General features: G+C 42.6%; 1 protein-coding gene across 1 annotated transcript in view; it reads left to right on the top strand.

Annotated features, from left to right (window-relative positions):
• Positions 1–551: 551 nt before the first annotated feature.
• Positions 552–26,465, top strand: part of LOC120064072 (exportin-4) — a 57,926-nt gene continuing 32,012 nt past the window's right edge. Inside the window, exons 1-11 of the mRNA XM_039014403.1 lie at positions 552–620; positions 1,736–1,841; positions 6,376–6,517; positions 6,630–6,768; positions 10,350–10,466; positions 10,633–10,786; positions 19,722–19,834; positions 23,344–23,501; positions 24,257–24,431; positions 24,581–24,757; positions 25,004–25,146. Coding sequence (XP_038870331.1) covers positions 555–620; positions 1,736–1,841; positions 6,376–6,517; positions 6,630–6,768; positions 10,350–10,466; positions 10,633–10,786; positions 19,722–19,834; positions 23,344–23,501; positions 24,257–24,431; positions 24,581–24,757; positions 25,004–25,146 — 1,490 coding nt within the window. The 5' untranslated portion in view covers positions 552–554. The remainder of the gene's footprint in view (positions 621–1,735; positions 1,842–6,375; positions 6,518–6,629; positions 6,769–10,349; positions 10,467–10,632; positions 10,787–19,721; positions 19,835–23,343; positions 23,502–24,256; positions 24,432–24,580; positions 24,758–25,003; positions 25,147–26,465) is intronic.

Genomic DNA, 26,465 nt, shown 5'->3' with positions numbered 1-26,465 from the left:
CATGAGAGCAACATCACTTTTTTTAATAGGTATAATTTGTGTCCTATGCTATGACAACCATAACATTATGAACAGAATAGGTCCTCTGGGGGTTATGATAAGGTAAAGGTAATAACATAGATCTCTGGTAATATGTCATTTAGACATTCTTAATAAATAGGCATAATGGGGGTTTATTTTAGTAGTAATAATGACCACCTTTATCAATATTGTAAAAAAGACTTTCCAGAAAGGCCCACTTGAGTGCAAATCTTTCAAAAAGCCATTTTGACAAAAGGATTCAAATGATTTTGTGACTTTTTTGGTGCGCTCTCCTGGTGGTAGGAATCATCTATAAACATTCAGGTATCACAACATATGACGTTTGCAAGCGTCTTGGCTTGTAAAAATTAAGACCTTATGTTCAATATTTTATTGCTATGTTTTTTTATTACATATCGTCCATAGAGCCACGCGCTGTTCTGAAATTCCCTGCAAAAAGTCTCCACTATCAAATTGGCCAGAGTACCCCTAATCCCACAATTCAGCGCATGGCGCGTCATTGAAGAGAGACAATGATGGCGGCGGTTGGTGCACCAGAAGTGATTTCACAGCTGGAAAGCGCTGCCAAAGTTTTAATGGTGAGAAATATAATCTATTTTTTAAAGTTTTTTGGTATGTGTTTGGTTCTTGGTTTTATTGAGAGTTATGTGACGGCGAGCGATTTAGCGGGCACAGTTATTTATCGGAGAAGGATACTGATGCGTGGCGCAGTGCTGTCTCCATCCTGCAAAAATCTAGCATAGCCATCATCCCCAAAAGCCGCTAGCTATGTGTGACAGTGTCTGTTGTGACGATGTTTGTTTTTTTACTTCACTAGTAGAACACTCATGTTTACAGGGAACCACACACTTGTTTAGCTAGTTAGTTTGATTCAATACTCAAGTTGTATTTCTTCAACACTAGACAGTTCGGTGAACATCCCCATTGCAGCCCACGTCGTTAGACACGCTGTTGATTCACCATGTTCCACCTAACGTTAGCTAGCTAGCTACTGACTTTACCGTCTATTTGTCACCAACGTTATGCAACAGTCAAGGAGGGCACTGTCTCAATTACCCGAATATATCACAAAGCACAGCTTTTAGTAAAGGAAAAGTCATATATTGCAAACGCTAACCATCAGGAAGGGTTGGCTTGCTAGTATAGTAACGTTAGTTGGCTAAAAGTTATCGATCACATACTTGATTAAGCACCATGCTTGGTGATTGAAGTACTCTGGGGAGCTCGTGCCAGTTACTTCGAATAACATTCTTCATGTTTGAGTTTATTCTATCCTTGCTATTGTTTTAGCCACATAATTATGTAACTGTGTTGAATAAGAGGCTAGCTAGTTAACAGATTCTGGTCCAATAGATCCTAAATGTGTGTGACGTGTGTAGTATGTCCAGGGGAAGGGGTGGGCATGGAAAGGAAGCCCCTGTCGTGCCTGTGGTCAGGAGAGAAAAAATGGTCTTTCTCGCCTCATTCCTGGCCACCGTGACGTGAGTCAGAGAGCTTATTTTACTGCAATTAGACCTGGATTGGGATTTTCCTGCCGAGACCCATTCTAGCCATACTCCTTGGCTTACCGCGTATGTGTGTTTAGTTGTGTATATTTTGGGGGTCTTTTAAGGTGTGTGTGTGTGTGTGTGTGAGACTTTACTTAGTTGAGATTTGGTGTAATTGACTGTACACAAATGGTGTGTGTGTTTAGGCACCGCCGTCCATGGTCAATACAGAACAGAGGCAGCACGCAGAACACGTATTCCTCTCCTTCCGGAAGTCCAAATCACCCTTCGCTGTCTGCAAGCACATATTAGGTAAGTGTCCCTCTAACAAAAAAGCTTCAAAACACTCCTCAATTATGTTTGTTTGTGTGTGTTAGGCCTTAATCAAATCAAATGTTATTGGTCACATACACATGGTTAGCAGATGTTAATGCGAGTGTAGCGAAATGCTTGTGCTTCTAGTTCCGACAGTGCAGTAATATCTAACAAGTAATCTAACAAATTCAACTACCTAATATACACAAATGTAAAGGGATGGAAAAAGAATATGTACATATAAATATATGGATGAGCGATGGCCGAGCGGCGTAGGCAAGATGCAAAAGATGGTATAAAATACAGTATATACATATGACATGAGTAATGTAAGATATGTAAACATTATTAAAGTGGCATTTTTTTAAGTGACTAGTGATCCATTTATTAAAGTTGCTTATGATTTGATCTGTATGTAGGAAGCAGCCTATCTGTGTTAGTGATGGCTGTTTAACAGTCTGAAGGCCTTGAGATATAAGCTGTTTTTCAGTCTCTCGGTCCCAGCTTTGATGCACCTGTACTGACCTCGTCTCCTGGATGGTAGCGGGGTTAACAGGCATTGGCTCGGGTGGTTGTTGTCCTTGATGATCTTTTTGGCCTTCCTGTGACATCGGGTGCTGTAGGTCTCCTGGAGGGCAGGTAGTTTGCCCCTGGTGATGCATTGTGCAGACCGCACCACCCTCTGGAGAGCCTTGCGGTTGAGGGCTGTGCAGTTGCTGTACCAGGCGGTGATACAGCTCGACAGGATGTTCTCAATTAGAGGTCGACCGATTAATCGGAATGGCCGATTTTAATTAGGGCCGATTTCAAGTTTTCATAGCAATCGGTAATCGGCATTTTTGGACACCGATTATGGCCGATTACATTGCACTCCACGAGTAGACTGCGTGGCAGGCTGTGACTACCTGTTATGTGAGTGCAGCAAGGAGCCAAGGTAAGGTGCTAGCTAGCATTAAACTTATCTTATAAAAAACAATCAATCTTAACATAATCACTAGTTAACTACACATGGTTGATATTACAAGTTTATCTAGCTTGTCCTGCGTTGCATATAATCGACACGGTGTATGTTCATTTATCATTGAATCATAGCCTACTTCGCCAAACGGGTGATTTAACAAGCGCATTTGTAATAAAAGCACGGTTGTTGCACCAAAGTGTACCTAACCATAAACATAAATGCCTTTCTTAAAATCAATACACAAGTATATATTTTTAAACCTGCATATTTAGTTAATATTGCCTGCTAATATGAATTTCTTTTAATTAGGGAAATTGTGTCACTTCTCTTGCGTTCTGTGCAACAGAGTCAGGGTATATGCAGCAGTTTGGGCCGCCTGGCTCGTTGCAAACTGTGTGAAGGCCATTTCTTCCTAACAAAGACAGCCAACTTCGCCAAACGGGGGATGATTTAACAAAAGCACATTTGCGAAAAAGCACAATCGTTGCACGAACATACCTAACCATAAACATCAATGCCTTTCTTAAAATCAACACACAGAAGTATATATTTTTAAACCTGCATATTTAGTTAAAATAAATTCATGTTAGCAGGCAATATTAAACTAGGGAAATTGTGTCACTTCTCTTGCGTTCATTGCACGCAGAGTCAGGGTATATGCAACAGTTTGGGCCGCCTGGCTCAACTAATTTGCCAGAATTGTACATAACTATGACATAACATTGAAGGTTGTGCAATGTAACAGCAATATTTAGACTTATGGATGCCACCCGCTTTCTTCTCCAACACTTTGTTTTTGCATTATTTAAACCAAATTGAACATGTTTCATTATTTATTTGAGACTAAATTGATTTTATTGATGTATTATATTAAGTTAAAATAAAAGTGTTCATTCAGTATTGTTGTAATTGTCATTATTACAAACAAAACAAAAATTACGCTAGCGTCCCACATCGACAACAGCCAGTGAAATTGCAGGGCGCCAAATTCAGAACAGAAACCCCATAATTAAAATTCCTCAAACATACAAGTATTATCCACCATTTTAAATATAAACTTCTTGTAAATCACAACCACAGTGTCCGATTTCAAAAAGGCTTTACTGTGAAAGCACACCATGTGATTATGTTAGGTCAGCACCTAGTCACAGAAAACCATACAGCCATTTTCCAGCCAAGGAAAGGGCTCACACGTCCGAAAGAGCGATTCAATTAATCACTAACCTTTGATCTTCATCAGATGGCACTCATAGGACTTCATGTTACACAATACATGTATGTTTTGTTCGATAAAGTTAATATTTATATCCAAAAATCTCAGTTTACATTGGCGCGTTAAGTTCAGAAATGCATTGTCTCAAACAAACATCCGGTGAAAGTGCAGAGAGCCACCTCAAATTACAGAAATACTCATCATAAACGATACAAGTGTTAAACATACGAATAAAGATAAACTTCTCCTTAATGCAACCGCTGTGTCAGATTTCAAAAAGGCTTTATGGAGAAAGCACACTTTGCCATTATGTTAGGTCAGCACCTAGCCACAGAAACCCATACAGCAATTTTCCAGCCAAGGAGAGTGTCACAAAAGTCAGAAATAGCATTAAAATGAATCACTTACCTTTGATGATCTTCATCTGGTGGCACTCCCAGGTCTCCATGTTAGACAAATGTTCGTTTTGTTCGATAATGTCCCTCTCTTTATGACCAAAAACGTCCTTTTTGTTCACATGTTTTGTCCAGTAATCCGAATGCTTAAGGCGCGTTCACTAAGTCCAGACAAAGTTTTTCAAAAGTACAATAAAAGTTAGTAGAAACATGCCAAACAATGTTTAAAATCAATCCTCCGGTTGTTTTTGTCATAAATAATCAATAATATTTCAACCAGACAAAAGCTTCGTCAATAGGAAAGGAGAAATAAGAAAGGCGCGTTCCCGATCAGGCGCATGGCTGATGAATGGAAATTTCCACTGGCCACTGATTGAAAGTGCTGTATCTCCCTCATTTTTCAAAGTAAAAGCCTGAAACAATGCCTAAAGACTGGCCACATGTAGAGGAAGCCACGGGGCTCGTGAACTGGGTCTTAAGTCTTTGTATGGTGGTTATGCTTTCAATGGAATAACAGACTTTCAAAATAATAGTACTTCCTGGTTGGATTTTCCTCGGGTTTTCGCCTGCCATATCAGTTCTGTTATACTCACATACATTATTTTAACAGTTTTGGAAACTTTAGGGTGTTTTCTATCCAAATGTACTAATTATATGCATATCCTATCTTCTGGGCCTGAGTAGCAGGCAGTTTAATTTGGGCACGCTTTTCATCCAAAATTCCGAATGCTGCCCCCTCCCTAGTGAAGTTAAGTTAAAATAAGTGTTCATTCAGTATTGTTGTAATTGTCATTATTACAAATATATATATATATATATATGTATATATATATATATATATATATATATATATGTATATATATAAATCGGACGATTAATCGGTATCGGCTTTTTTTGGTCCTCCAATAATCAGTATCGGCGTTGAAAAATCATAATTGGTCGACCTCTACTCTCAATTGTGCATCTGTAAAAGTTTGTGAGGGTGATTTATGATACTGTGTGTGTGCAGGTGTGCCCATAACAGTGTTTCCTTTAGCCAGCGTTTGGCCGATTTTAAAAATAAATGAGAGAAAAGCCGATTTAATTCAAATTGGCGCCGACCAATTGTCTGGGAGAAGAAAGAAAAAAATCCCATTGCGACATAATGCGTTTTAGCCTATTAATGGATGGAAATACACTATATATACACAAAAGTATGTGGACACACATTAGTGGATTCGGCTATTTCAGCCACACCCATTGCTGACAGGTGTATAAAATCGAGCACACAGCCATGCAATCTCCATAGACAAACATTGGCAGTAGAATGGCCTTACTGAAGAGCTCAGTGACTTTCAATGTGGCATTGTCATAGGATGCCACCTTTCCAACAAGTCAGTTCATAAAATGTATGCCCTGTAAGTGCTGTTATTGTGAGGTGGAAATATCTATGAGTAACAATGTCTCAGCCGCAAAGTGGTAGGCCACACAAGCTCACAAAACGGGACGCCAAGTGCTGAAGAGCGTAGCAAGTAAAATTTGCCTGTCCTCGTTTGCAACACTCACTACCGAGTTTTAAACTACCTCTGGAAGCAACGTCAGCACAATAACTGTTCGTCAGGAGCTTCCTGAAATGGGTTTCCATAATCGGACAGCTGCACACAAGCCTAAGATCGCCATTTGAATTGAATGCCAAGCGTCGACTGGACTGGAGTGGTGTAAAGCTCTCCGCCCATGGACTCTGGAGCAGTGGAAATGCGTTCTCTGGTGTGATGAATCACACTTCACCATCTGGCAAGTCCGACAGACAAATCTGAGTGTGGTGGATGCCAGGAGAACGCTACCTGCCCCAAAGCATAGTGCCAACTGTAAAGTTTGGTGGAGGAGGAATAATGTTCTGGGTTTGGGCTAGGCCCTTGAGTTCCAGGGAAGGGAAATCTTAACGCTACTCTGTGATTAATGTGCATCTGTCACCCTCCACAGAGACCAGTAAGGTGGACTATGTGCTGTTCCAGGCAGCCACGGCCGTCATGGAGGCGGTGGTACGGGAGTGGATCCTGCTGGAGAAGGCCAGCATCGAATCGCTACGGACATTCCTCCTCACCTACGTTTTACAGAGACCCAAGTAGGCGTGTGTGTAGCGGCATCATGAATTAGATTCTCAAGGATCTATCAATCTCACTTCATGCAGGCCTGTAATGCAGTTTAAAAATATGTCTCTCCTCTCTCCCCCCCAGTCTACAGAAGTATGTCCGGGAGCAGATCCTGCTGGCTGTAGCGGTCATAGTGAAGAGAGGCTCTCTGGACAAGTCCATTAACTGTAAAGGTATCTTCCACGAAGTCAGCCAGCTCATCAGCAGCGGCAACCCCACAGTGGTAAGAAACACCGGTCTAATTCTTACACTTATCACAGACACGAGACACATGTATAAGGCAGTGTTTACACAGGCAGCCAAATTCTCATCTTTTTCTCACTAAATGTTATGTTAACAAATTACATCCCATCTTTTCATGTAATATATTTTTCAGAGCTGATCTTATTGGTCAAAAGAATTGGGCTTCCTAGGTAAACGCAGCCTACTTGACTCCGCAGCCCAATTCTGATCTTTTTTCAGATCAACAAGTCCACTCTGAAAAAGATCTGATGTGAAAAGATCCGATGTGATTGGGCAAATGATCAATTAATGGAAAAAACATCAGAATGTCATAATTATCAAAGATGTGAAAGGAGTACACTCGTTAGTGATATGGGAAAAGAGTCCACTCCCTCAAATCCCACAGATGTTCACTTTGCTTCTGGCTTTAAAAGCAGTTAAATGTAACTAAATGTAATTGAAAATCTATGTAATCTACATTATCCCCAAAAGTAATTATTTATCACGAGAGGGCCATAAACAATAACTAGTAATGCTGCATACTCCAAAAAAAGGTTAAAATCTCACCTTTCTGGTAAAAATATCTATACATTGCTGAGGAGTAGTCACTTTTGAGGACACAAGCTCAAGTACACAGTACAAATATTTTATGATGTACAGTGCCTTCGGAAAGTATTCCACATTTTACTACATTACAGCCTTATTCTACAGTTGATTCAGTTGGGATTTTTGCTCATCAATCTACACACAATGCCCCATAATGACAAAGCAAAAAAAGGTTTTTAGATATTTTTTGCAAATGTATTAAAAATAAAACAACTGAAATAATACATTTACATAAGTATTCAGACTCTTTACTCAGTACTATATTCAAGCACCTTTGGCAGCGATTACAGCAATGAGTCTTCTTGGGTATGACGCTACAAGCTTGGCACTCCTGTATATGGGGAGTTTCTCCCATTCTTCTCTACAGATCCTCTTAAGCTCTGTCAGGTTGGATGGGGAGTGTCGCTGCACAGCTATTTTCAGGTCTCCAGGGATATTCGATCAGGTTCAAGTCTGGGCTCTGGCTGGTCCACTCAAGGATATTCAGAGACTTGTTCCGAAGTCACTCGTGCATTGTCTTGGCTGTGTGCTTAGGGTCATTGTCCTGTTGGAAGGTGAACTTTCACCCCAGTCTGAGATCCTGAGTGCTCTGTAGCAGGTTTTCATCAAGGTTCTCTCTGTACTTTGCTCTGTTTTTCTTTCCCTCGATCCTGACTAGTCTCTCAGTCTCTGTCGCTGAAAAACATCGCCATAGCATGATGCTGCCACCACCATGCTTCACCGTAGGGATGGTGCCAGGTTTCCTATAGACGTGATGCTTGGTATTCAGGCAAAATACTTCAGTCTTGGTTTCATCAGACCAGAGAATCTTGTTTCTCATGGTCTGAGAGTCTTTAGGTGCCTTTTGGCAAACTCCAAGCGGCCTGTCATGTTCCTTTACTGAGGAGTGGCTTCCGTCTGGCCACTCTACCATAAAGGCCTGATTGGTGGAGTGCTGCAGAGATGGTTGTCCTTTTGGAAAGTTATCCTATCTCCACAGAGGAATTCTGGAGCTCTGTCAGAGTGACCATCAGTTTATTGTTCACCTCCCTGACCAAGGCCCTTCTCCCACAATACTCAGTTTGGCTGGGTGGGTAGCTCTAGGAAGAGTCTTGGTGTTTCCAAACTTCTTCCATTTAAGAATGATTGAGGCCACTGTGTTCTTGGGGACCTTCAATGCTACAGATGTTTTTTGGTACGTTTCCACAGATCTGTGCTACGACACAATCCTGTCTCAGGTCTCTACAGACAATTCCTTCGACCTCATGGCTTGGTTTTTGCTCTGACATGCACTGTCAACTGTGGGACCTTATATAGACAGGTATGTACATTTTCAAATCATGTACAATCAATTGAATTGACCACAGGTGGACTCCAAGTTGTAGAAACATCTCAAGGATGATCCATGGAAATAGGATGCACCTGAGCTCAATTTCAAGTCTCATAGCAAAGGGTCTGAATACTTATGTAAATAAGGTATTTGTTTTTTATTTTGAATGTCTTAACTTCTCTAGGGTAGGGGGCAGCATTCGGAATTTTGGATGAAATGCATGCCCAAATTAAACTGCCTGCTTCTCGGGCCCAGAGGATATGATATGCATATAACTGGTAGATTTGGATAGAAAACACTCTAACGTTTCCAAAACTGAAAAGAAAACGCGCGAACAAAACTGAGGTTTTTGGATATAAAGAGACTTTATCGAACAAAAGGAACATTTATTGAGTAAATGAATGTCTGCTGAGTGCAACCATATGAAGATCATCAAAGGTAAGGGATTAATCTTATCTCTATTTCTGACTTGTGTAACTGTTCTTCTTGGCTGGTTACTGTTTGCAAATAATCGTAAGGTATGCTTTCGGCGTAAAGTATTTTTTAAATCTGACACTGTGGTTGGATTCACAAGAAGTTCATCTTTAAACCTATGTAAAATATGTTTTGTTTTCTGAATTTTTATAATGAGTATTTATGTATTTGAATTTGGCGCCCAGCAATTTCACTGGCTGTTGAAGAGGTGGGACGCTAACGTCTCACGTACCCAAGAGAGGTTAAAACCTTTTTTCACTTTGTCATTATGGGTTATTGTGTGTAGATTGAGGATTTTATTTGATCCATTTTAGAATAAGGATGTAACTTAACAAAATGTGGGTAAAGTCAAGGGGTCAGTACTTTCCGAACTGTATTTTCTATTCAACACAGCTGTATGAATAAGGCTTGAAATTAATTATATGCTTTCTAAAAAGTACTATAATCAAATTATAAAACAACTAACTATAAGATTTCACCTTCCTTATAACTGTAAAATACATATTTGTATGTTTAGTGTTAAAACATTTGCATATTTTCTTAAGGTCTTTCTTGATCAAAACGTCTGCCCCCATTTCTGTGAATGTCTCACAGAACTCTAGCGTGTCTTCCTGAACTTGTTAGGAACTCACCTTTCATCTTATATTAATCTTGTCCATTTATGACAATGTTTTTGTTTAAAATCTATGAATGATTTATAGCTAGTAATCTAAAATATCTCTGAATGTGCCACAGTGACGAAACCACTCAGTCCTGCTGCATTATGATGTTAGGGGCTGTGACGTAGGGTTCAGCCAGGAGTTGGACAGTCGGAAGAGCGAATGAAATGGTACGAGGGACATCCCAGCTTAAAATGATGTCAGATTTCACATTCTGCTTCACACAGGTTAATTTATAAGCTAAAATGTTGGTCGGAGCCGGTACCAGAACCATGCAGGTCCCCAAAACAGGGGAGTTAAATGCCCATGCGGTACCCACTGTTCCTTTGAGATTTCTGACCTCACCAACCTGATATGAGCTCTCCCAGTAGTATAACTGTCTCCACTAGATGGCAGTCATTCTTCAGGAGGCCAGGGAGGGTTTCATGGCTTGGGTCTATTTAGATCTGTCCTCTTTAGTAAGCCGGCTGCTGTCCTCTGTCAGCTACCCTCAATGTGACATATGACATCAGACCTGTGTGTGTGCCCCTGCAGCAGACACTGGCCTGCTCCATCCTGACGGCCCTCATCAGTGAGTTCTCCAGCTCCAGTAAGACCAGTAATATCGGCCTCAACATGGAGTTCCACGGCAGCTGCAAACGCATCTTTCAGGTCAGACTTCCGTTCCTCCTGCTCCTTTTTCCTCCTGCTCCTTTTTCCTCCTTTCTCCTCTGTCCCTCTAACTGAATGCTATGCTCTCTCTGGCTTGGTAGTAGTGTGTGTTTGTGTTGACACCTTTTGTGCGTGTGTTTTTGTTCTGATGTGTGTTCACGTTCAGGAGGACAACCTGCGTCAGATCTTCGTATTGACCATGGAGGTGCTGCAGGAGTTCAGTCGCAGAGAGAACCTCAACGCTCAGATGTCCTCTGTGTTCCAGAGATACCTGGCCCTGGCCAATCAGGTCCTTAGCTGGAACTTCCTGCCGCCCAATCATATCCTTTCTTGCGTCCGCAGTGTTTCCCCATTGGTGGGTTAGGACCCACTGGTGGGTAGCAGTTTATTCCCTTTGGGTCATGGAAGAATTGTATTAAATATTGTTATTGAAAATACAGGGTATTCAGAAAGTATTCAGACCTCTTGACTATTTCCACATTTTCTTACATTACAGCCTTATTCTAAAATGGATTCAATTGTTTTTTCCCCCTCATCAATCTACACACAATACCCCATAATGACAAAGCAAAAACAGATGGTTTGAAATTTTTGCAAATGTATATAAAAAATGAAATCACATTTACTTAAGTATTTAGACCCTTTACTCATTACTTTATTGAAGCACCTTTGGCAGTGATTACAGCCTCAAGTCTTCTTGGGTATGACGCTACAAGCTTGGCACACCTGTATTTGGGGAGTTTCTCCCATTCATCTCTGCAGATCATCTCAAGCTCTGTCAGGTTGGATGGGGAGCGTCGCTGCACAGATATTTTTAGGTCTGCAGAGATGTTCGATCAGGTTCAAGTCCGGGCTCTGGCTGGGCCACTCAAGGACATTCAGAGGCTTGTCGCGAAGCCACTCCTGCGTTGTCTTGACTGTGTGCTTAGGGTCGTTGTCCTGTTAGAAGGTGAACCTTCACCCCAGCCTGAGGTCCTGAGTGCTCTGGAGCAGGTTTTCATCAAGGTTCTGATGATGCCACCACCATGCTTCACCATAGGGATGGTGCCAGGTTTTCTCCAGATGTGACACTTGGCATTCAGGCCAAAGAGTTTAATCTTGGTTTCATCAGACTAGAGAATCATGTTTCTCATGGTCTGAGTCCTTTTAGGTGCCTTTTGGCAAACTCCAAGCAGACTGTCATGTTCCTTTACTGAGGAGTTGCTTCCGTCTGGCCACTCTACCATAAAGGCCTGATTGGTAGAGTGCTGCAGAGATGGTTGTTCTTCTGGAAGGTTCTCCCATCTCTACAGCAGAACTCTGGAGCTCTGTCAGAGTGACCATCGGGTTCTTGGTCACCTCCCTGACCAAGGCCTTCTCCCATAATTGCTCAGTTTGGCCGGGGTGGGCAGCTCTAGGAAGAGTCTTGGCGTTTCCAAACTTCCATTTAAGAATGATGGAGGCCACTATGTTCTTGGGAACCTTCAATGCTGCAGAAATGTTTTGGTACCCTTCCCCAGATCTGTGCCTTGACACAATCCTATCTCTGAGCTCTATGGCCAATTCCTTGAACCTGATGGCTTGGTTTTTGCTCTGACATGCACTGTGAACTGTGGTTCCTTATATAGACTGGTGTGTGCCTTGTCTAAACCTGTTTTCGCTTTATGGGGTATTGTGTGTAGATTGAGGGAATGTTTTTTTATTTAATCAATTTTAGAATAAGGCTGTAACGTAACAAAATGTAGAATAAGTCAAGGGGTCTGAATACTTTCCGAATGCACTGTAATTTTAGGGATGGTAAAATGTTTTCCGTGTGGTCTTAAATGACTAAAAGCAGATATAAAGTATTTAGAAAACATAATGGAGCCCCATGGCAAAATGTGTAGAATTGCAGAAACTAGCTTTAAAACTGTAAAATATTGTCTTTGCGGCCAAAAGGGGGGCCTTTAAAACTGCGCCATTGACCACTCTAACTTTTCCACCACTGCTGAAAAATCCTAGAGGAAACACTGTAGACTGGTTTGATCAGAAACATTGGTCTTGTATGTTAGGTGAGTCATAGGAAAATGTGGCTGTCTTGGGTACAGTGCAAAATGTTTGGGGTGTGGCATATGGTCGTACCACTTATTGTTTTCAGTTGTTGCTCTCATTTGGCTGTGTTCTAAGACTGTGTGGGTGCGCGTACGTGTGTGTCATTGGCTCGTTGGAGCGTTAATCCTACTCAGACTAGCAGCCTCTCTCTCCCGCCTCTGTGTTTAAAGGGATCTGAGGTGGCGTCGCTGCAAACCAGGGTTATGTATCACTTTCAAAGAGGCCCTGTGTGTTTGTGCCCATACCAGATAGCAGCCTGATAACCAGGCCTCTTTAATGGGGGACAGGCGAGGGGGTGGATTGCCGCCAGCCTCTTTAAACCCCACAGCTTGTTGAGTGTGCGTCTGGAATGCCAGACATGGTCCTGTGTGTGTATGTGTGTCAGGGTTTCTGTTAGGAAAATATGTGTCTGTACAACGTGACTGGGAAGATTTTAATTTACCAAACATTTGAGAAATTTACCAGACATTTATCTATCTATATATTTTTTTTAACTGGGCAAGTCAGTAAAGAACAAATTCTTTTCTACAATGACGGCCAATTGTGCGCCGCCCTATGGGACTCCCAATGCCGGATGTGATACAGCCTGGATTCGAACCAGGGACTGTAGTGATGGCTCTTGCAATGAGATGCAGTGCCTTAGGCCGCTGCGCCACTCAGGAGCCCATATGCATTCATATCTGTGAGTAGAAAGAGTGAGAAAGAAACCTCCGACCTGGCGCAGCTAGCGCCATCAATAAACGAGGGATATTGGCCAAATGAGCTAAATGTAGGTCCTAAAAACAGCCATATAACAAATTACATAAACACTATTCCTTGTGTTTCGATATGTAGCATTTGCTCAGGGATTCAAACCAACAACCTTTCAGTTACTGGCCCAACGCTCTTAACCGCTAGGCTACCTGCCAGCCAGTAGCATATGCAAAACTTTATAACCAATAGTTTTTTACTTTCCTAAAACAATAATTGTCCACCTCACATTCTTCCTTACCTCAAGTTCAACTGTCAGTAGCTAAAGCTTAATAATAGCTACACCACACCAAACCTTCACAAAGGTTTCTAAACTTTGTAAGGGTAATATCAAAAGTAAATCAAGCTTGTGTTTATAGGGAAAATACGAGCAGGCTATTACACTGAACAAAAATATAAACGCAACATGTAAAGTGTTGGTCCCATGTATCATGAGCTGAAATAGAAGATCCCAGAAATTATACATATGCACAAAAAGCTTATTTCTCTCACATTTTGTGCACTGCTTTGTGTACAACCCTGTTGGTGAGCATTTCTCATTTTCCAAGATAATTCATCCACCTGACAGGTGTGGCATATCAAGAAACTGATTAAATGGCATGATCACTACACAGGTGCACCTTGTGCTGGGGACAATGGAAGGCTACTCTAAAATGTGCAGTTTTGTCAGACAACACAATGCCACAGATGTGTCAAGTTTTGAGGGAGTGTGCAATTGTCATGCTGACTGCAGGTATGTCCACTAGAGCTGTTGCCAGATAATTGAATGTCATTTCTCTACTATAAGCCACCTCCAATGTCATTTTAGAGAATTTGGCTGTACGTTCAACCGGCCTTACAACCGCAGACCATGTGTAACAACGCCAGCCCAGGACCTCCACATCTCACTTTTTCACCTGTGGGATCGTCTGAGACTAGCCACCTGGACAGCTAATGAAACTGGGTTTGCACAACCAAAGAATTTCTGGACAAACTGTCAGAAGCCGTCTCAGGGAAGCACATCTGCGTGCTCGTCGTCCTCACCAGGGTCTTGACCTGACTGCAGTTCGGCGTCGTAACCAAATTCAGTGGGCAAATGCTCACCTTTGATGGCCACTGGCACGCTGTAAAAGTGTGCTCTTGGCAGATGAGTCTTGGTTTCACTGGTACCTGGCAGATGGCACTAGGCGTGTATGGCGTAGTGTGGGCGAGCAGTTTGCTTATGTCAAGATTGTGAACAGAGTGCCCCGTGGTGGTGGGGTTATGGTATGTGCAGGCATAAGCTACGGACAACGAACACAATTGCATTTTATCAATGGTAATTTGAATGCACAGAGATAACGTAATGAGATCCTGAGACCCATTGTCGTGCCATTCATCTGCTGTTCATGTCGCAAGGATCTGTACACAATTCCTGGAAGCTGAAAATGTCCCAGTTCTTCCATGGCCTGCATACTCACCAGTCATGTCACCCATTGAGCATGTTTGGGATGCTATGGATCAATGTGTACGACAGCGTATTCCAATTCCCGCCACTATCCAGCAACTTCGCTCAGCCATTGAGCTGACAGGCCACAATCAACAGCCTGTGAAGGAGATGTGACGCGCTGCATGAGGCAAATGGTGGTCGCACCTTTTTTTTTTTTGTTATCTGTGACTAACAGATGCATATCTGTATTCCCGGTCATGTGAAATCCAAAGATTAGGGCCTAATGAATTCATTTCAATTGACTGATTTCCTTATATGAACATTAACTCAGTAAAATCTTTGAAATTGTCGTATGTTGCGTTTATTTTTCTTCCGTGTATATTGTGGCAAACACAACGTTACAGTTGAGACTTAATTTGGCCAAAGAAAATGGCTCAACAGAATGAAACAAAACACTGGCAAACTGGTTTAAACCTTCACAAAAGTTTTGAATAGTCTATATTGCAGCAATTACCAACAAAGACTACTACCTAAGATACCCAACAAATGATAGCAATAGGCTAATGATATTTTTTTTAAGACAGGCCTGCTTATAACCCATCTTAAACTAAATACAGAGCAGACAATTATTAGGCTGTTGATTTGGCTATTAGCCTATTATACTGCAGGCAACGGCGCTCCTACTGACTCCCAACAGTTGAACTTGAGGTGAGGAAGAATGTTTTAGGCCTACCATAGTTTTTCCTATAATCGAACAATATGATGCTTATGTTTAGAAAAAATATTGGGATAGAAAATGAATGAATTAGCCTCTTTCTGTACGTCTATATCTGTGTCACAGACGCAGTAGCCTGTCTGACAAGGGTAAAGAAATGCATGTTGTTGTTGTAGCATACCACCGGCATATCTCTCTCTCTGGGGCTAGGCCTAGGCTTCTCTTCCTTTTTATATATTTAAAATCAACAAATACTCTGACAACTGAACTGTGAGGTGGACAATTATTGTTTTAAGAAAGTAAAACCTATACAACAGTAGGCTATGAAGTTTTACACAGGTATCCTTGCGGTAAGAGCTTTGGGCCAGTAACCGAAAGGTTGCTGGTTCGAATCCCTGAGTTGACTAGGTGAAAAATCTCTGTTCCCTTGATCAAGGCACTTAACCCTAATGGCTCCTGTAAGTCTCTTTGCCTAAGATCGTCTGCTAAATGAAACTCAAGGAATTGTGTTTTTGTAATTGTGGCTCATTTGGCCAACATCCCTTGTTTATTGATTGCTCTGGCTGCGTGGGTGGACATGCATGGATGACCGATACATTTCTCAAATGTCCGATAAATTAAAATCTTCCCGGTCACTTGTCCGGCGCCACATTTTCCTAACGGAAACCCTGGTGTGTGTGCTGTCTGGATGCTTGTTTGAACGGAGAACAGATTTATGAAGACTTCTGTGAAGGTAAAGCGGTGTGGCCTTCTGTCCGTGTGTATCAGGCATGTCTCTCTGTCTGAATTTGAGTGTGTGTGTCCGTGACCGTATGTGTATCAAGGGGCCACTCCTTAATTGCATGCCTGGCAGCTGTAGCCTGTTAGCCCCCCCACCCCTCTCCTTTTTAAAGACTCTTTTTAAAACACCACAGCGGCTCCATCCTTCACAAACCAACCGTGTGGCATGTGTGTCATCTGTCTGCGCCACACTCCCCCCTCTGGGCCCAGCATGTGGCCCCTGCGTTAGTAAGACAGCGCGTCTCTCCACGCTGATGTTAACCCCAGAGTCGGGATGGAGATGTGGTCAAGCTCAAGGCTGGTCAGGTGCTCTGAATGGCTACTGTGGATGACACAACCTCTATGTCCTGCCCCTTGCCTTGACCCACTGGGGACCTTGACATAAACACACACACCAAACAGGGAGTAATGCTGTCTTGGGGACGGCTGTCCCAACTCATGCACAGGTGAGGGGGAATCGGGTAATATTTGGGGAGACCGCTTCTACCGTATGCTACTCCAAATATTGCGATATCCGATATAATCGTTTTGGGCCATTTGTGTGCTTATTTCCAATATTATAGTCACATTCTCATAAATACATTGTCTAGTGAAAAAATGTTTTAGCTTAGTTTATGGCTGACCCTGTAAAACAACACATTTCACTGCACGTATCCGGTGTATGTGACAATAAAACATCAGGGGTTCTCAAAGTGGGATCCACGGACCGGCTAGGGGTCCGCAGAGGTACTGCAAGCGGTCCGCGGCCAGTTTTCTTTTTATGTATCACACACACACACACACACACACACACGGTACCAGTCAAAAGTTTGGACTCACTTACTCATTCAAAGATTTCTTTATTTTTTATTATTTTTTACATTGTGGAATAATAGTGAAGACATCAAAACTACAAGCAGGGCGCACACATTGCATTGGAGTAAAAACAATCAATGTTTTGTGTGATAATGTAGGCTAATCTTTATAGTTGCTGCCATATCGTAGCCACTAGCCAGAGTTACTGAAAGGAATGCAACTCCCCACTTGAGTTTTGCATTGGGGCAAAAAACTATCTGCGTTTTAACCACCTTAAGATCATGCAAGTAACACATGAGTAGGCTACCTAGCTGTGTATCCGGACCGGTAATCAGTCTGACAATGGGCAAGTTTGTTTTGCATCGCCCGGCACCCGATTATTCCTCATGCTGCCATATCGTAGCGAGAGTTGATGAAAAAAGAACTAGCCAATGTTTGTAATGATGAGAAAGTAATTGCTATGTTGACTGCCTGTATGTGTTGCTTGTGTTTTGCTTGCCTAAATATACTCTTACAACAGACAACAGTTTGTATGAACATGTCGATCGTGTTTTTTGTGTAGTGTACACCATGAATAAATAACATGAAATCGTGCTTGAGGCATGAATGCATAGTTCGAACATGTCGATCGTGTCTTTAGTGTACACCATTAAGTTTCCCCCTCCCATGTCAATGAAGAGGCAGTGGAGCTGTGGGAACACTGAGTATAAACTACGTAGGGAGCGGAGTGGGCAACAGCTACACTTTATTTTTTATTCCTGTACATGCGCAGAGATATCTTTCAATAGCTGCGGGAATTCGGGTTCCAGAAAATCCGGATCGCAGCCACACGCAATACTTATTTTTATTTGTTTTACATAAATGCACTAATTTAATCTATAAAACTGCAACGTTTTCTCTGCCTCATGGAAATATTTGTAGAATTGCAGGATATTAGCTTTAAAACTGCAACAACAAAACGCATTAAATATGTAGAATTAAAATGTTCCTTCCCAGGTCCCGAGACTTGGTTCGTCCTGTCATGCACTGCCGAAGTCCTAGTAAAGTCCTTGTATGCTATTTTGATCCCCCTCCTGATTTATGAGAGGGTACCTGATGAATTTGAATCACAAAAGGCGTCCCCAGCCTGAAAACGTTTGAGAACCCTTGATTTAGGCTTTATTTTCAACATATTGATATAGTCTTAAATTATAAAACTTCACATTTTTGATTTGTAAAGTCGAATAGAGTATAGTCTTGCACATCACAATAAATCTTCCTGCGCTTAATGATGTGTATCGTCAATGTCAAATATCACGATATTCAATTTAATATTTTATCGGGCCAACCCTATTGGGGAGAGCATTAGGGCAGAAGAGGGTGGGGGTGATGGGCATTCCTCCAGTGTTATTTCACATGGCAAGGCTGCAAGTAAGACTTAGTGGAGGATGTATCGCTTAAACCCTACCACTCCTTAACATAGCTTTGCACTCTTAACACGTCCACTGTTGATGTACAGTATCTAAATACAAAGTCATCTGGACAGAAAATACCTAGATGAGTTCAATATAAGTAAACACACTTCTATATAGACTTAAAATATTACTCATCACAGTGTGTTTACACCAATAGTGTTAAGATACTTAAACAGTCATCTAATTTCTACAGATGGCACAGTTGTCATATGAGTTGCAACACTGTTGACAGAACTGTAAATTGAGAGACAGTTGATGGACAACTGTAAATGTTTGATACTAAAACAACGCTCTAAAAGTGTTGCTGGATGTTTGACCTGTCATCCAGACCCGTTTTAGTGCAGCAGGGTTTAGAGCCCAGCAGGAGGTCTCTGTCTCTACGTCTCCTCTTCCTTTGTCTCTGTCGGTGAGGTAACAGAGTACTGTTGCTTATTCTGGAGCGTGCTGGAAGGTTGGACAGTGTGATGATAGAGATGGGTGATATGTGGAAAAAGTCACCTGACTGAGCACATCCATCCGTCCACAAGCATGTACATTCATGCTCATACAGACATATGACCTTCTTTACTTTACACTACGTAAAGTGAAGAGTATCCATTATTCGATCTAAGATCCATTCCAAATTGCTCGAGTGTATACCCCAAAATCATATTTTTATTTGATTGATACATACAAGGTTGTCAGTAAGGTAAATCTCTCACACATATGAACACTGTGGTGGTTGGGCTCTAGAGTTAATAACCATGCTTCCAACACTCTTCCCAAGAGGCTTCTCACACGCTCTCTCTCGGTCTGTTCATTTAGCGTTCTGGTGGACCAGGGCTGTTTAAATGGCCAAAAAGGCAAGGCTGCTGTGGGGTGAGGGGCACAGAAACGCACCTGTCTCGGTAGCACGATTGTGTAGGGTGTGTTTGGGAGTGACTGTTGGTCCTGCCCAGTGGAATGCTTGGTCTGTGCCAGTGACTGGCTTTCCTGTGGGAGTTTCCTCACTGGGCCTCAGCACAGACAGGGAGAGAAAAAGACAGAGTGAAGGAAAGAGAGAGACAGCCTTGAGTGTAAGAGAGAGGGCAAGAGGGTCGGGGAGGGAGAGCGTGGCAGACTTGATGAGGGAGAACTAGTGAGTTAGTAACCACAAGTTTCCACTGCACTCAGACCTCAGAGAGGAGAAAGAGAGGGCTGAGAGACCAGATTCCACTGTGACTGACAGAGAGGGCTCTAGTGACAGGGACTCCGTGTGAGAGAGTCAGCGTTCCTTATGTTGTTGGCCTTAACCTGGGGGTCACTGGGGCGCCACTACATCGCCATGTTCGAGTCCACCCAGAACGTGATGCTGAAGCCCACAGAGACCTGGAGAGAAGCCCTGCTTGACACCCGCGTCATGGACCTCTTCTTCACCGTGAGTCTTATCTTTCTCTCCTCTTCGTCTCTCTGTAGCTAGAATATCCTTGTGTCCTGCTGACTGTTCTTTGACCATTTGTCTTTTATAGTTCTTACCACAGATTAGGAGAGGGAGGGTTTGAACTGTGTATTTTATGAGGCATGTGAAACATATGACATATTTTATAGTGAGCCACGTATTAAAAATTATCTTTATTGTAATGTAGTAGTATTTTTCCTGGGTGACGCGTAGATATGGTAGTGAAACTTTTTTATAAAGTGTTTGTGTCTGAGTGTGGAACAAATCAGTCAACTCTCCCCCAGCATCAGGCTCTCTCTGCCAAATACTGCTCCCTTCTCCTCCAGGCAATATCCCCAACTGGAGGCTGCTCTCTATTCTGCATCTCTCAATTTCTACAATTGACATGAGATATGTTGTTGGATGATTGAGGTTGAGAGGCCCATAGAGGTTTTGAGTGGTTTGGCCCTGGAAGATATCTTTTGTATTATGGTCTTTTTTTGTCCAGCTTCTCTGCAAAGTTATAAATGTGTAACCCCCCCCTCGTTTCATGGAGTGGTTTGAGACCAGAAGATCTATTGTATTGTCTGACCACTGACCAGTATATTGGTCTAACAGAGGGCTAGTGTCTCTTACCTCCTTCTGTGGTATTTGTGGTGGATGGGGTGTTTGTTATTGTAAGACTGCTGTAGTGCAACTGTTCGTCGTGTGTGTGTGTTTTGGTGGGTGCTCAGCTGCTGCTCCTCAATCCTCAGCTGTGAGGGTGAAGGCCCATGGAGGGGGCCGTCCAGACACGTGCCGCCAGGGTCAGAGTTCAAACAGAGCGATGGTAGGATTACACGCTAACCCTGGGATTATTAAGGCCCTATAATATTGGCGTTGCGGACGGGATCACAGAATCCAGACAAATGGAATTCAAGCATTTTATTTTATTTTTATCATAAGACATGAACAAAATGCATCAGTGATTTGTATTTTCCTGCAACTTTCTGAAACGACACAGGAATGTGTGTGCGTGCGCGCCTGTGCCCACACTTTAGCGATGATGCTAATGATAACCTTCTGGTAGATGGAAAGGCTTTCCCAAAAACCTTCTCAATTAAATGTTAACTACACAGTAGCCTATGCCTACCTGGCAAAATTGTATCATGATTCTGCAATAACTTGAGTGCTACAGAAACATAGCTAACAAATCAATGGTATCTGGCTGGTGCCCACTTTCATTAAAGGGTAACTACACCCAAAAATCTAATGTCTTCATTTTTCCCCAGACCTAAAAAGTGGTCTCCTTATGTGGTTTAAGCATTGTTGTGGATTTAGAACATCCAATTCTGTTGTTTTTCTATTTTAAAACGTATGATTTTGAGAGGTAAAAACAGGTAGAAATGGAAACCCAGGTGGAAACAGAATTTTGGGGCAAAATAAGACTGATTTTATAGGGCCCTAGATTAGGGGGCCCCGTTAACACCCCTCGCCTCGCCTTACCGTAAGGACCCTGAGGGGGTCCATCTCCCCCTGTGTAGGTGTCAATCTCCCTTTAAATGACCCTACTCTGGAGGTGAAGTGGTCTAGGAGGGTTGGAGAGTGGCAGAATTTGGCGAAAGAGGTCTCCCTCCAGGTACATAGAATCACCTATGTCCTTTACATTGCAAAATTGAAGCTTCAGTTCAGTGACTAACAGATCTGAAAGAAATAACAAATGTTAGAGGTAATTTGAATGAATAGCGTTCTCAGTTCCACTCTGAGATATTGGTCTAGGCCGGGGAGGATAAATCGGCGATGGGAATGACGCCACCCTCAAAATACATCGTATCCATCCCCTCTGTTCTTTTGACACCTAGCAAAATGAGCTCTAAGTTATCATTTTCCCCACCAGCTGTAATTTGGGTCTACGACTGTTTTTGTTTGTGGTTTGTGTTGTTTTTGGCTTGTGAGAGTGGCTTTAATTTGTCATTCTCACACGTACACTCCAGCTCTGTTTGCCCAGTAAACCCAATCAGGGCTGCGTCTATAGAGCTGAGCCTATGATGATGTGACGATGGCTGATTCTACCCTGGGCGGCAGTAACTGAATCTGACAAACGAGGGAGTGAGAAAAGGAGAGAGAGGGAGACAATCATACGGAAGCGCTCAGTTAATTTAAAAAAACAGAAAGGGGAGCCTTCAATCCCCCTGAGGAAATAGACACCAGGCTTTGTCTCCTGCTATAAATAGGAGATTCATTCTCTCCGCAGAGGAGTACCCAGTCTTGTTTTGATTCCCCCCTCTACCCCCTGCCTGTCTCTAACTATAGTCGTACTCGAGGCGATTGGCATAGCTAGCGTTGCGCGGATGTTCGTTGGTGCAGCTGTTTTTAGAGCGCGTGCGGTGTGCGATCTTTGGCCTTGCATTCTTTTTCTCTCCCTCCCTCTTTCCTTCCCTCCACTCCAGAGAATGACTTCAGACTCTGGAGAGGGCAGCAGCACTCACCAGCAGCAGAGGTCTCTTTGCTACGCTACATTAGCATCAGAGTCCTTGGAACACCGTGGCCGACAAACAACCACTACAGCTGGGGGAGGGAGGGAAAGCCAGAACGGGAGTGAGACAGGGAGGTTGAGAGAAGGAGTTTCTCAGTGGAAGAAAGGATACTTGAGGTGGGGAGAGTGTTCTGGAGCTGTTTGGGGTTGCGTAGGGATTGTGTGGCAAGCACCTGGGCTTTTTCAGGGTCGATAACAGTAAGAGAGTGGGAGAAAAAGCAGACGGAGAGAATAGACAGAGTTCTGAGTGAGCATTCAGAGCCAGGATTCCTCATTGCGCTGCCTGTCAGTGAAAGCACACGTTGCTCCACAGTGGAGCTGAAACCGCCTCACTGCCCGGTCACTACGCATCCGATTCACCATGCAACTTCTCTGACAGAGAATTACAGGTTCTCTCTGACTACTGACTCACTCTGGGTTTGATTGAGACGGCTTCAGCAAGTTTCAGACTGGCTCTGTGATTGATTGGTATTGTCTGTGTTGACATCCAGAGTTACTGTGTCTGGGTACAGTGGCTGGCATTTTGAGCATTCATTCTCTGTTCCCTTTGCTTCAGAAGACGGTGAGTCTGTCACTTCAGTTTGTCTCATAATGCTGTCTTTTTCTGGTTGTAAACTGAAACTGCATTGAGAGTTGTTGCTCTGTCAGTTGTACCCGTGGCATAACCGGCCCTGGTCAGGTGTGTGTATGAGCCATGTTACTTTGTCTGAGATGCACAATGACGTACGGGAGGTGCAAATCCTGTTTGGGGTCTATTCCATTACAGCACAGTCTTTGTAGATAAAATAACCTGGATAGGTTTTCATCCAGCTGCTTTCACCGCTCTGCTCATTTTACATTCATGGTGTCACACAATCATCATAATCGTCATCAGAAAAAATTATATTCTCTGTCCTTTAAAACTAACATGGGCAAGAGCTTGTATGTTATTATATCTCCCTTGCTCAACAGAACAACTATTTAATTATAACCTTCCATGCTCCCCTCCACTCAGGTCCACATAAAGATCCGTGAGGATTCAGACATGGCCCAGGACTCCCTGCAGTGCCTGTCCCAGCTGGCCTCCATGCACGGCCCAATCTTCCCTGATGAGAGTGCCCAGGTCTCCTACCTGGCCCACCTGGTGGAGGGGCTTCTCAGCATGATCAATGGGTGAGTCTGTCAGAGCCTTAGACTAATTCTGGTTGGTTTCAATGGACCCAATCCAGGGCTAGAAACACTGCTGCCCTCTGTGCATGCAAGAAGCTCTAATTTGATACTTGGGCCTGTATATCAGTACTGCATGATGATTATGATGGGCTGTATGTGTGTTAGTGGGATTATTTGGACTGGAGGCTGGTAGCATGAATGATGTGATTTGTATGTAATCGACTTGTGTGTCCTTTCAGTTGAAGTAGTACTTATCTGAATCAACAGGGCTCTGCTCGAATGTATAAATAAAACACACACACACCCACACTTGTGCTCGGAACTCGTGACTCAGTAGGCGGAGTGAGTTAGGGGCTCGCTCGCTCTCTCCGTAATCACCTATTCCTGGAGCTTTTTTCCAGTTACATCATCGGAAAACCATGCGGGCAGGATGGCCAATCTGCAGTGGTTGAACAGCTCTGCTTGCTATTGAAATCTATCTGATAAGGTTTAGCGAGCCGCACTGTTCTAGGCAGTGGGCTAGCTACGGCAGGCAGGCCTCAAGACAGTACTCAAACTGGGGCTGTGGAAACATGGCCCTACCCGGGCAACAGGTACTGCTCAGTGCTCACACACTGGGCAGCACCGCATCTGGTTTCATACCATGCCTGTTTCAAACATATATTTCAGATTTTTTTTTTAAACTCATTTTCCAGATTTTGAATGAAATTGGCCAACATTCCTCTAAGGTTGTGTTTTTGTTTGTGTCCCTCCCCCAGGATAGAGATCGAGGACTCTGAGGCGGTGGGCATCTCTAACATAATCTCCAACCTGATCAGCACATTTCCCCGTGTCATCCTGACTGCCCTGCCCAGCGAGCTCTTCACCTCCTTCATCAACTGTCTCACCCTCCTCACCTGCTCTTTTGGACGCAGCGCCGCCCTGGAGGAAGTGGTCAGCATTACACTCAATCCTTACTGCAGGAACATTACATAGTTGATCCATTCTTTTATTTTTCGTTCTGTTGCGTTGAAAATGCACATTCAATGAGTCTCTACTCTCCCACTTCTCTCGCTCTCTCTCTTTTTCTCTCTCTCTTCCAGCTGGATAAGGATGACATGGTATACATGGAGGCGTATGACAAGCTGTTAGAGTCATGGCTGACCCTGGTTCAGGATGATGAACATTTCCCCCGCGGCTGCTTCGTCCAGCCCGCTGTTCAGGTCTTCAACTCCTACATCCAGTGTCACCTGGCTGCGCCTGACGGCACCCGCAACCTGGTGAGACACACACACACGTCAATCTAGACTCAAATAAGCAGTCAGTCAATTGTTTTTATGGGTAAATGATATGTCAGTGCTTTCAACAGTCAATCCACCATGATCCACGTCTTCTAACTCCTTTGTCATACATTCCATCACTCTCTTTCTTTCTGTTTTCTTTCTTCCTCGCTCTCTCTTCATCTGACTCTTCTCCTTCCTTGGTCTCGGTCCCTCTTTAATGTCATGGTCTCTCCCTCCCTCCAGACGGTGAACGGCGTGGCATCTCATGAGGAGGATGAGATTAACGAGTTACAGGAGGATGACAGAGAGCTGTTCTCAGATCAGCTGGCCAGCATCGGCATGTTAGGACGCATAGCAGCCAACCACTGTATCCCCCTACTGACCAGGTATGCATACGTACGTGTGTGTGTGTGTATATATATATATGTATATGTGTGTATATATATATATATATATATATGTATATATATACATACATATATATATACATATATATATGTATATGTATATATATATACGTATATATATATATACGTATATATATACATATATATATATATATACACGTATATATATATGTATATATATGTATGTGTGTATATATATATATATGTATATATATACATACATATATATATACATATATATATGTATATGTATATATATATACGTATATATATACATATATATATATATATACACGTATATATATATGTATATATATGTATGTGTGTATATATATATATATATGTATATGTGTATATATATATATATATATATATATATGTATATGTGTATATATGTATATGTGTATATATGTATATGTGTATATATATATACGTATATGTGTGTACGTATATGTGTGTGTGTGTATATGTACAGTTGAAGTCGAAGTTTACATACACCTTAGCTAAATACATTTCAACTCAGTTGTTCACAATTCCTGACATCTAATCATAGTAAAAAGTTCCTGTCTTAGGTCAGTTAGGATCACCACTTTATTTTAAGAATGTGAAATGTCAGAATAATAGTAGAGAGAATGATTTATTTCAGCTTTTATTTCTTTCATCACATTCCCAGTGGGTCAGAAGTGTACATGCACTCAATTAGTATTTGGTAGCATTGCTTTTAAATGGTTTAACTTGGGTCAAACGTTTCGGCTAGCCTTCCACAAGCTTCCCACAATAAGTTGGGTGAATTTTGGCCCATTCCTCCTGACAGAGCTGGTGTAACTGAGTCAGGTTTGTAGACCTCCTTGCTCGCACACGCTTTTTCAGTTCTGCCCACAAATGTTCTAAAGGATTGAGGTCAGGGCTTTGTGATGGGCACTCCAATACCTTGACTTTGTTGTCCTTAGGCCATTTTGCAACAACATCGGAAGTATGCTTGGGGTCATTGTCCATTTTGGAAGACCCATTTGCGACCAAGCTTTAACTTCCTGACTGATGTCTTGAGATGTTGCTTCAATATATCCACATAATTTTCCGCCCTCATGATGCCATCTATTTTGTGAACTGCACCAGTCCCTCCTGCAGCAAAGCACCCCCACAACATGATGCTGCCACCCCCGTGCTTCACGGTTGGGATGGTGTTCTTCGGCTTGCAAGCCTCCCCCTTTTTCCTCCAAACATGACAATGGTCATTATGGCCAAACAGTTCTATTTTTGTTTCATCAGACCAGAGGACATTTCTCAAATAAGTACCG

Source organism: Salvelinus namaycush, chromosome 19 (genome assembly GCF_016432855.1).
Source record: "Salvelinus namaycush isolate Seneca chromosome 19, SaNama_1.0, whole genome shotgun sequence".
NCBI classification, from domain to species: domain Eukaryota; kingdom Metazoa; phylum Chordata; class Actinopteri; order Salmoniformes; family Salmonidae; genus Salvelinus; species Salvelinus namaycush.
The sequence above is the reverse complement of the archived record's forward strand: the minus strand, read 5'-3'. Positions and strand labels throughout refer to the sequence as shown.